Below are 10,558 nucleotides of genomic sequence, written 5' to 3' on the forward strand. Positions count from 1 at the left end.
CTAATGATCAACTGTTTATGCTATACATTATTCATGTTTACCTAATCATGTGTTTATGGGAATGATAAATTCTTTGCCACCCAACTGCTTAAAAAGATGATCTATTAAAGCTAATCACAGTAAACAAGTGTCAGCCTTTTGAGCCTCATAAACCCCATGATATAATTATTAAGTACAACATGTACTTATGCTTGCTTTACTTTTCTATACATTGGATAAAAATCCTGGATGGGTACCAGATTGCTAGTTTGGAGGAGTTAGGCTTGTGGTCAACTAGTCAGTCATCCCTGTGGATTTGGAGTCTTCGCCTGAAGATTAGAGTCGACTTTCCATTGTCTATACTCTAAGGGTACTTTTCTTTTACTAATACGTTATGTAATAAGTATTGTCTCTTGATATTACCCTTATTTGTGGCTATATGTGAGATTTGACTTCCTGGGCTCACATATAGTGTGTATCTGGTTTTGTCTTTAAAACCAGGTGCTATAGGGACCTCTAGTGTAATTGACACTCTTGCTCATATCTGTTGTTTCTTGTAAGGGGATGCAAATAAGTCTCTATCTGACGCTATAAAACCATGTAGCTCCTTCTGTCCAAACTTTGGCGTCTTTGTGTAACACCATGCCAATCGCAGTGCATTGCCTCCCCACTGACTAATCGTTTCACCATTCATTTTCCAGCCGTTTGTTGTATTTACACATCTTATAGATGCAAGGATGCACTCCATTTTTCTTTCCAAAATCTACACTCAGCAGTTGAGTAAAGGAGATACTTTCCATCACTGCAGATGCGTACATGTCATTGGTGTCAATATGCTATTTATCGTCAAAGCAATTTGATTGTTAGTTTTCACTTACACTAATAGATACTGTATATTTTTCAGGGTTGCACCAACTGTAGATGCTGTTCTTTTGTCACATCCTGACATGATGCATCTAGGAGCTTTGCCTTATGCTATGAAACATCTTGGGCTCTCTGCACCAGTTTATGCAACAGAACCCGTGTTTAGACTTGGCCTTTTGACCATGTACGACCATTTCCTATCTCGATGGGTAAGCTTCATGGTGCTCAATATTTTCCTAGGGCGTACACTTTTCAACCACACTCATTTCCAATACCATATAGTCTCCCTCCCTCCCTCCCAATATGCTAAAGAAAACTGGACTCCATTTTGTAGTCTATATTTGTTCACAGTGGACCCTTACCACTTAATATTTCTTTTGCAGCAAGTTTCAGACTTTGACTTGTTTACTTTGGATGATGTTGATGCTGCATTCCAAAATGTTGTGAGATTGAAATACTCACAAAATTACCTTCTGAATGGTCAGTAAGGTCATGATGATGTACATCATTTTGGCTTGCTACACTGCATCTACTCACGTAATATCTCTTGGTAGATAAAGGTGAAGGGATTGTTATTGCTCCACATGTGGCTGGGCATCTTTTGGGGGGGACAGTGTGGAAGATCACAAAAGACGGGGAGGATGTTGTGTACGCTGTTGACTTCAACCATCGGAAAGAGAGGTTGGATCCTCTCTTGTGTTTTTTTCCAGAATTAATTTAGTTTTTTGGGCATAAACTACCGAAATTGCTGTATTTTTCCCCAGGCATTTGAATGGCACCGTTCTTGGATCTTTCGTGCGGCCAGCTGTTCTGATAACCGATGCTTACAATGCTTTGAACAATCAAGGTTATAGAAAAAAGCAAGATCAAGATTTCATTGGTACAGCACTCAACACTGAATTTGATTTTATTATTCTGTTTAGATTTTTGCAGTTTCAGTAGTATTCCTAAGTTCTAGCATCTACGTTTTGTCATCTCATGATGAAGTTCCATGGTTAGATATTTTTAGAGCTACAAAATGATGCGTTTTTGACCCTTTATTTTTGTTTATATATGTGATGCATCCTAGCCATGGTGTTGTACTGTTGTCTAATGCCATCATGGTTTATGCAGATTCATTAATTAAAGTTCTAGCAACTGGTGGAAGTGTGCTAGTTCCTGTTGATACGGCTGGTAGAGTGTTGGAACTTCTTTTGTTATTGGACACGGTAAAAATCTCCGACACTATTGCTGGACTCTGTATTCCTGTTATTTCAATAATGTGCTGACTGTCTTGATATGTTACAGTACTGGGATGAACGGCGATTGCAGTACCCTATCTACTTTCTAACAAATGTGTCGACAAGTACTGTTGACTATGTCAAGAGTTTTCTTGAATGGATGGGTGATCAGATAGCAAAATCTTTTGAAAGCAGTAGAGCCAACGCCTTCTTGTTAAAGTATGACCTCAAACAGCAATAAGTTCTAATTAAACCTTCATTTGGTTCTTTTTGTGCTATGTTCACTACAAATCCTCTTTTAATGCTTCTCATGATGTCACAGTTTTATTGTGTCTCGTCTCAGTTGTTCAGTTATTAGAAGCCTATCATTTGAGCCATACTATTAGCTTTTTTAACCAATGCTGCACCTCAGATTTTGTATATTTGTATTAAAGGAACAGTTTAATAAATAAATTGTGGTCCATCTGATTCTATTATTAACAACTCTTGATGTTCTATGTCACAGAAAGGTCACGCTGATAATTAACAAAGAAGAACTTGAGAAATTGGGAGATGCTCCAAAGGTTAGGGTAACATATTTCTCTGTTCTCTACTGTATTGTTGGAACCTTGAAGTTAACAATTATTTAGCAGGTGGTTCTAGCATCCATGGCAAGTTTGGAGGTTGGCTTTTCTCATGACATATTTGTTGAGATGGCAAATGAAGCAAGAAATCTAGTGCTCTTTACTGAGAAGGGACAGGTACATTCCTGTGTGTTACTCTTGTCATGAATCTTCACATGCTCTCAGTAGCTAGCATTCCGGAATGACATGTCACAGGAAGTATTAAGCTTCCAAATTATGATTGCTGACAGTGCTTGCTCGCACTTGGAACAAAATGTATATTACCATGAACCCTCACTTCCACTAAACTTCCATTCTTTTAATCTTAATGTTCTTTCTCTTACAAGCATGATTGTTGTGTCATGTATCATTCTACAATTATCTGACTAGAAAACATGTGCTCGCCAGTTTGGGACACTGGCTCGAATGCTCCAAGTGGACCCACCCCCTAAAGCTGTAAAGGTCACTATGAGCAAGCGCATTCCTTTGGTGGGTGATGAGCTAAAGGCTTATGAAGAAGAACAGGAACGGATAAAAAAAGAAAAAGCGCTAAAGGCTAGCCTTGTCAAAGAAGAGGAGCTGAAGGCTTCTCTTGGATCAATTGCAAAGGCTTCTGACCCAATGGTCATTGATGCAAGCTCATCTCGAAAATCTGCGAATGGTATAATATGCCTAGATGTTAATCTCCCTCATAACTTACCACACATGCAACCTTAAAATATTTTTTTTAAAGGACCACATGCAACCTTAAATATGGTGTATCCGGAGTACACTTGCTGTTTCTTTGACTGTCTACTTTTTTTTCTGCTTGCTTCAGGCAATGGCCTGATCAAGTCTGATGTCACTTTTCGTGATTGTTAACTATATTGAAGTAGACAAGACAGTGCTTATACTAACATGTCTGCTGTTCCATTTAGTTTCTACAAACTTATATTATGCTGTAAGTTTTTTACTATTTGATGTGACATGTTATGTATAGTTGACTATCCTTCTTTACTTTGTGGTACTACCAGCTGGTTCACATTTTGGTGGGAACACTGATATTCTCATTGATGGATTTGTACCTCCTTCAACCAGTGTTGCTCCAATGTTTCCCTTTTTTGAAAACACTGCTGAATGGGATGACTTTGGTGAGGTCATCAACCCTGATGATTATATGATGAAACAAGAAGAAATGGATAATACTCTGATGCTTGTAAGTTTGCTTATACACCCACATGCCTGTTGAGTTTTTAAAGTTGGTCATCTGTAAATAACCTGTCTGTCATATATAATTATTGTTCATTGTTACTTAAGTTGAATTGACTGGATCAGATGACTCGACTGAACTATACTTCGGCAGTTCCATTGGAGCAAATTAGCAAACTCTGTGCTTTCCTTTGTGATAACTGAGATGTTTTGAACAGAACTGGAAATACATGAAACTCCATACAAGACGACAGTCAATTGAATTATTCTAGGTTCTGACAAGCATGTCGTATTCTTCAGGGTCCTGGAGATGGTTTAGATGGTAAGATTGATGATGGCTCAGCACGGCTGCTTCTTGATTCAACACCCTCAGAAGTCATTTCCAATGAGATGACTGTAAGTTTTTTCCTCTTTGTTTTCTTTCATTAATTTCTGCATCAGTCGCAGAGCTCGATATATGTCTATATAATTGAAATTTTACATGTGCTCTGGTATACTGAACATTTTTTTTAGGTTCAAGTGAAATGCTCATTGGTTTATATGGACTTTGAAGGTCGCTCTGATGGGCGTTCTGTAAAATCAGTTATTGCTCATGTGGCTCCATTGAAACTTGTATGTGACTTTAATTCAACATATTCTTTCTTGTACCTGCATGGTTTAGATTTTACACTGTCACTTTTAACTTAAGAATGCTCCTTTCTGGAGCATATTCTTTCTTTCTGCACACATGTTGTTATACTTCTCCATAGCAAAAATAACTTTTTGAATTTTCTCCAACCCCATGTACTTAAATATCTGTGGTATTGACACCAAAGATGGTAGGGTGTGTCATTTCTATGCATTTTTTGGGGTTGACATGCCACTGCAAAACTTTATTTAAATTGCAAATGTCTGTTACTTCTTGTTTGATTAGTTAGAACAAGATTTGAGTGACATGCTACTGTTATCCTTGTGGTCGATGGTTGACCTGTACATAGAAAGTTGTTATCTTATGCTGGAATTATGCATGACTTTTTGCAGATTCTGGTGCATGGATCAGCGGAAGCAACTGAACATTTGAAAATGCATTGCGCAAAGAATTTAGACTTGCATGTTTATGCTCCTCAGATTGAGGAAACAATTGATGTAACATCAGATTTATGTGCTTATAAGGTTAGAATCTTAACTGCAAACTCTCTTTATGTACTGAGTAGAACCTTTGCCTAGGAGGTCATGGAGGTCAGATAACCTAATATTGTAATGTGCTACTTCTTATCTGATTGTTGGAACCAATGAGGTAAAATCAAACCCCTGACATGTACTAATCACTCAAATTTAATTAAGTTATGCAACACTATGATCTTCTATTGGGCTGCAAGAATACCCTAGTGTAAATGCCATTACTTATTAAGCTAGGAGCCTGTGTTCCTGACTTAACTGCATCATTTACAATTGGTATGTTGCATATTTCTTTAACCTTCCATTTGCTTAACTTTGTGATGTTTGTGCTATCTTGTTATCTCAGGTCCAACTTTCAGAGAAGTTAATGAGTAACATCATTTCTAAGAAGGTACGAGCTATATTTCCCTAAACCATTATCATTCATTCTTTCTGTTGCTGTTAACAAGCTCCAGAGAACCTTGTTATGACAATCCAATGGTCCAACTTCCCTTTTGTATAGTTTAGCCCTCAGATTAAGCCAAGCAAATTTGTTATAGAAAAAAATGCCCCTTGCAAAATTGTGAGTTCTTAAACACTGCACCAGAACTTTAACTCCTTAGGTGTTGAAATTCTAAATATTACCATTCCCTTTCATATATGGCATTTGTTGATTTGAGTGTTTCTTATATTGGTTGTTACTGCATTGTTCAGTTGCTAGCTCTAAATAATATTGAACCAGTTGCATTCATTATTCAACTTCAAAGGCTTTGCATGCCAAAAAGTTGTCCATTCATAAGGTTGGCCTGCAGGACCTCTCCCCCCAGCCTGATAACAACTCCTTTGATGCATGGTGGGCAAGCACAAATTCTGGTGTTGATGACCAGACTAAAAAGGGTCTCAATTCCATCATCATTCTGGGAGCTTGGTCCATTTGGAATCACCGCAATTGCTGTGTGTTTGACGGGATTCAACCGAGCCTAAGTAGTGCTCTGGTTTCAGTAAAAGATGAGTTCCTCCTGTGGAGTTTGGCCGGAGCTCGGGGAATATCCAATCTCCTTGCTCTAGTGCCAGCCAATGCATGAGTTCCTCTGTAGTGGTCTTGGGTCAAGTTTGAAAAGTGAGAGAGAGATACACCATTAGATGTAAAAGGGTGTGTGTATGTGTGTGTCTGTATGGGGTTTCTAAACCCACTCCTTTACTCTTCTTAATATAATGATATGCAGCTCTCCTGCTTGTTTGAGAGAAAAAAAGTTGTCCATTTACCATAAGAACTGGCCTAGTTTGAGTTGGTACCTATAGATTTTGTAAGGCAAGTAACCATGTTTTTCATCCTTGAAGCGGTTAGTTTTTAAACACTGTACTTTGTTATTACTTGACTACAGGTCATCATTAAAATCACTAACACCAGCATGGTCTGCAGTTGGGTGAGCATGAAATTGCTTGGGTGGATGCAGAAGTTGGAAAAGAAGATGAGAAGCTTATTTTGCTCCCCCCATCATCAACACCACCACCCCACAAGCCAGTTCTTGTGGGTGATCTAAAATTGTCCGATTTTAAACAATTTTTGGAAAATAAAGGCTGGCAGGTAGGTTTATTATATTGAATTGCTGAGTCTTTGACCATCCCCTGTACCTATAGCCATTATCCAAACTTATAGTTTTAGGAGTGGACATGAATATTTCATTTAGTAAGTACTCAGTTCCAAACGATAAGTCGTTCTAGCTTTTTTAGATACATAGCTTTTGGTACCCACCTAGATATACATTATGTCCAGATACATGATAAGAGTTGTGCATCTAAAAAACTAAAACGACTTACAATTTGAAATGGAGGGAGTAGTTTTCTTTTTCCCAGTTGAAAATATGTTGAGATTCAGGTGTATTAGTATAGTATGTTGAGAAGAAATTTGTGCTGGCAACTTTCACTATCCCTAGCATACAGCAAGATACTAGATGGAACTTCTTACCTGCACAGGCTGTTTAGTTCACATAGCCTATAGATGTTAACAGTCTTGACTCTCGAACAAGAGTTGATTGATGAAAGGTGTAGCATATGTATTTTTAGTGGATAATATTAAGCAGGAAGGGATAAATAATATTTTTGGTATATACTGAAGGGCGGGCCTGGTGCAAGCGGTAGAGTCTTACCGCCTGTGACCGGAAGGTCCCGGGTTCGAGTCGCGGTCTCCTCGCATTGCACATGCAAGGGTAAGGCTTGCCACTGACACCCTTCCCCAGACCCCGCACAGAGTGGGACCTCTCTGCACTGGGTACGCCTGACTGAAGCCATTGACATAGTCGCTAAGGAAAGAGTTGTTGCAGGTTGAATTTGCCGGAGGTGCTTTACGGTGTGGCGAATACATCATGGTGCGCAAAATTGGAGATTCTAGCCAAAAGGTAACTTGAGCATCCATTTAGGAGCAACACTCCTGTGCATGTTTCAGCAGAATGGTCCAGAACTTGAGACGATACATGACAAACAGATGCCTCAATTTTTTATGACATACCAACAAAACTGCAGGAGCATAGTTGATATGCCTTGCCCGGTGGTATGATGAGACTTAACACACTTAGGCCCTGTTTTGATGCAAAGTATTTTTGGAGTTCTAAAAAATACCATGGTTTGCAAAATAGTTTGGTTTTGAGCAGCATTATGAAGTGTTTGGATGGAAGAAGCCTTTTAGTTTTGAAAGTTATGTTGCTTAAAACTGTAGTCTTTTGGAGTTTTTTTTTCCCCTAAACCTTGATTTTGCGCTTCTATGGATTAAAAAAATGCAGTTTGTTGATACTACAGTATCCAAACAAGGTCTTACGTTTGTGATGCGATGATATATATTGCAGGGCAGCGCAGGGTCTCAGCAGATCGTCATTGAGGGCCCACTCTGTGAGGACTATTACAAGATCAGGGAGCTTCTGTACTCGCAGTTCTACTTGCTGTGAGGCAACGTACGGCTGCTGCATCTCTCGTGGTACATTTAACCCAGTCGTGTTGTGCAAGTGATGAGTGCATAGGCAAGAGAGGGACCCGGGAGCTTTTTTGGTGGTAGGATGTATTGGAACCGGCCGCACTCGAGAATGTACTGGGCATGCCAAGATTACATGCGGATAATGTCAGAAAACCTTTAATCTTGCTGCATATGTACTAACCTGGTGGACCCCTGACCCGAACAGGATCTCACGACTCGAGCCGAGCGCGGCTGCCTCCCCCCTGGCATATCGTCGGAGGCCGGGGGAAGTGGGCATCTATCGTTTTTAATTTTTTTTTAGTAGATCGAGTTTTTAGGGTTTGGGTCTCTTTATGCTAAGTATTTTGGTTTTAGGGACTTATGTTCTCTCCGGCGACGGCGAGAGGGTACGGTGGAATCGTTTTCTCCATGCCGGCTTTGTTGAAGATCAAGACGACAATTATGGTGTCAGTATTCTCATCGGTTTGACGACATGAAGACTTTTATTTTCGGACGGCGACATCAAAGCGGAGATGGTATTGCTACCATGTAATAATTTTCTCCGGTCTCTTCTCTGTTTTATTGTGGTTAGATCTGACCACGATGAATAACTTTTAGATTAGTCTTTCCTTATTCTTAGGTGGTAGAAGCAAGGAGGAAGACACCAGAAAGAAGTTTTTCAACTCCGCCTATAGGAATGTTGGTCGTAGTTCGTTGGGCATTTGTTCTTAGGTCTTTTGCCGAGTGTTTGCTTGTGTGGTCATTCATACTGCAAGGTATTGTACATGTTTGGTTTTGAGATTTGTGCTGTTCACAGCGTGTGTATAATTTAGATGAAAATCAGTTTCTGGATATTTGTGTAATTCAGAGTGCTTGTAATGTATTGATGTATCTAGATTTCATCTAATATAATTCTTCTTTCATCGAAAAAAGTACTAACGTGGTGTTTGACACCTTTTGTTTCCCCTATCACATGCTTAGACTTGTGTTGGCCGAAATTAGTACAAGAATGGTATATGCTGCCTGTGGAAGTGCTGAACTGGGAAGATGCCATATTGATCTTACCTGTTCTTTGGCGTGGGACATATGAGATCTTTTTAACCATACCTTGAGATTCGCTCCCACAACGAGTGAACTCTAGAACTTGAAGAGTGCTACTCAAACTACCTAACCAACTTAGCTAGAGGCAGTGTGTCTAGTAGGGATGAAAACGGTATGGATATTTTCCGACCGTATTTGAAACCGAATCCGTTTAGAGGTGTTGAGATCTGTCCGTATCCGAGTCTGGATATCCAACATCCGATACCGTATTCGAATACTCAAGTCGCATATTTATGATGTCGATATCCAATCGTATCCTATCCGACATAGTTGACACTATCCGTATTTAAATCTGAATCCAGACAAAATATAAAAATAAATATAATATCGATGATATCCATCCGTATCCGATCCGTTTTCATCCCTAGTGTCTAGCAATGTCTAAAGATGAAAGTGATGCTTGGTTGGCTGTTCAATGCCATTTTTTTATTTTGAAAAAAGGAAGACCTCTGCTTTTATAGAAAGCGATAGTGACCGATACATTACTGGGAGAAGAAACGTTTCCAGATCAGAACATTTAACGGAGACCGATTATAGAGATATAAAAGCTACGTCGGTCCACGGCCACTACTGAACAACCTAGCGTTTCAGCACTGCTAACAGAAGACCTATTACAGAAAATTTAAAGTTCGATTATGTCCGAGGCCATCACTTCATTTGGCTTGAAGCTCCTCATCCAGCCCATGATCTCCCCATTGATTGCCTCCATACGATCCCGATCAGCGTCCTTCAACAGAATGCTCCACTTCTGCAGGTATGATAACGCAAGATATACTACATCAGTGGGAGTCTTGGGAAACTTTTGCTCAATCGACATCTTTGTTTCTGGTAGTCCAGAGCGCCCAAGTAAATCCTGCAAAGATAAACAATATCAATCTTTTTGGTAAGGGCCCCTTGCCCATGAGCCATACTTCAGAGAGTTCCTTCAGGCATCTCGGTCTGGAATTCCATTTGAAGACCTCTCCACAAATACCCCAAGCCAATCTGGCCAGTACACAATGGAAGAATATATGATCAATCGTTTCCCAGGTGTTGCATACACAGCATTTACCATTCCCTTTCCACCCACGTTTGATAAGGGTCTTACCCACCTGTAACTTGTTAAAAACTTGTCACAGAAAAAATTTAATTTTCGACGGGACCCTGGACTTCCAGATCACGCCAGCAATCCTACTGGGGAACCCTCTACCAGACAAAAACCTATAGAGAGACTTGGTAGAGAATTGACCCTTTTTGGCCTTGTTCGCTTCTCTTATAATCCGTACTTTTTAGTTTGTTTTTTTTTTCAGCCGGAACATTGTTTTTTCTCACAACAAATCAGCCGGAACAGTGTTTTCGGCTTGTTTTTTTAGCGAAGCGAACATGGCCTTTATCTAGAACCCAGATTACAGAATCAATACACTCATCATCCAAAGAAACTTGCTGTAAAAGCCTGAGTAAAGACTCCCATTCCTCAAATTCCCCAGCAGAAAGAGTTCTTCAAAAGTCAACATACCATTCCTGATCAACCCAACAGTCTG

The 10,558-nt window shown here is 39.6% G+C and overlaps 1 protein-coding gene across 8 annotated transcripts; it reads left to right on the forward strand.

Annotated features, from left to right (window-relative positions):
* The first annotated feature begins 682 nt into the window (after nt 1-682).
* Nucleotides 683-8,858, forward strand: LOC136450014 (cleavage and polyadenylation specificity factor subunit 2-like). Of its 8 annotated transcripts, none has more exons than XR_010758238.1 (19): nt 683-754; nt 884-1,052; nt 1,227-1,323; nt 1,398-1,524; nt 1,608-1,723; nt 1,957-2,051; nt 2,131-2,282; nt 2,569-2,626; nt 2,696-2,803; nt 3,074-3,326; nt 3,679-3,860; nt 4,154-4,249; nt 4,367-4,465; nt 4,874-5,005; nt 5,358-5,402; nt 6,414-6,578; nt 7,315-7,389; nt 7,834-8,486; nt 8,561-8,858. XR_010758238.1 is itself a non-coding variant. In XM_066450262.1 (18 exons), the coding sequence occupies exons 1-18, from the start codon at nt 717-719 to the stop codon at nt 7,930-7,932; spliced, it is 2,106 nt and encodes a 701-aa protein (XP_066306359.1). In that variant the 5' UTR covers nt 683-716; the 3' UTR covers nt 7,933-8,858. The 8 variants fall into 8 exon arrangements, 5 of the variants coding, with proteins under 5 accessions (XP_066306359.1, XP_066306360.1, XP_066306361.1 ...); XR_010758239.1 differs by lacking the exon at nt 8,561-8,858 and adding an exon at nt 7,110-7,200 and having other exon boundaries at nt 7,834-7,896; XR_010758240.1 differs by lacking the exon at nt 8,561-8,858 and having other exon boundaries at nt 6,376-6,578; nt 7,834-7,895.
* Nucleotides 8,859-10,558: the final 1,700 nt, after the last annotated feature.

The sequence above is a fragment of the Miscanthus floridulus genome, chromosome 5, assembly GCF_019320115.1.
Source record: "Miscanthus floridulus cultivar M001 chromosome 5, ASM1932011v1, whole genome shotgun sequence".
Lineage (NCBI taxonomy): Eukaryota > Viridiplantae > Streptophyta > Magnoliopsida > Poales > Poaceae > Miscanthus > Miscanthus floridulus.

Bases quoted from the DNA above. Each gene is read 5' to 3' on its own strand.
- LOC136450014 (XM_066450262.1), top strand. From the start codon at position 717: ATGCACTCCATTTTTCTTTCCAAAATCTACACTCAGCA. The intron at 4,250-4,366 runs GTAAGTTTTTTC...CATTTTTTTTAG, and splicing joins TCATTTCCAATGAGATGACT to GTTCAAGTGAAATGCTCATT. The intron at 6,579-7,314 runs GTAGGTTTATTA...GAGTTGTTGCAG, and splicing joins TGGAAAATAAAGGCTGGCAG to GTTGAATTTGCCGGAGGTGC.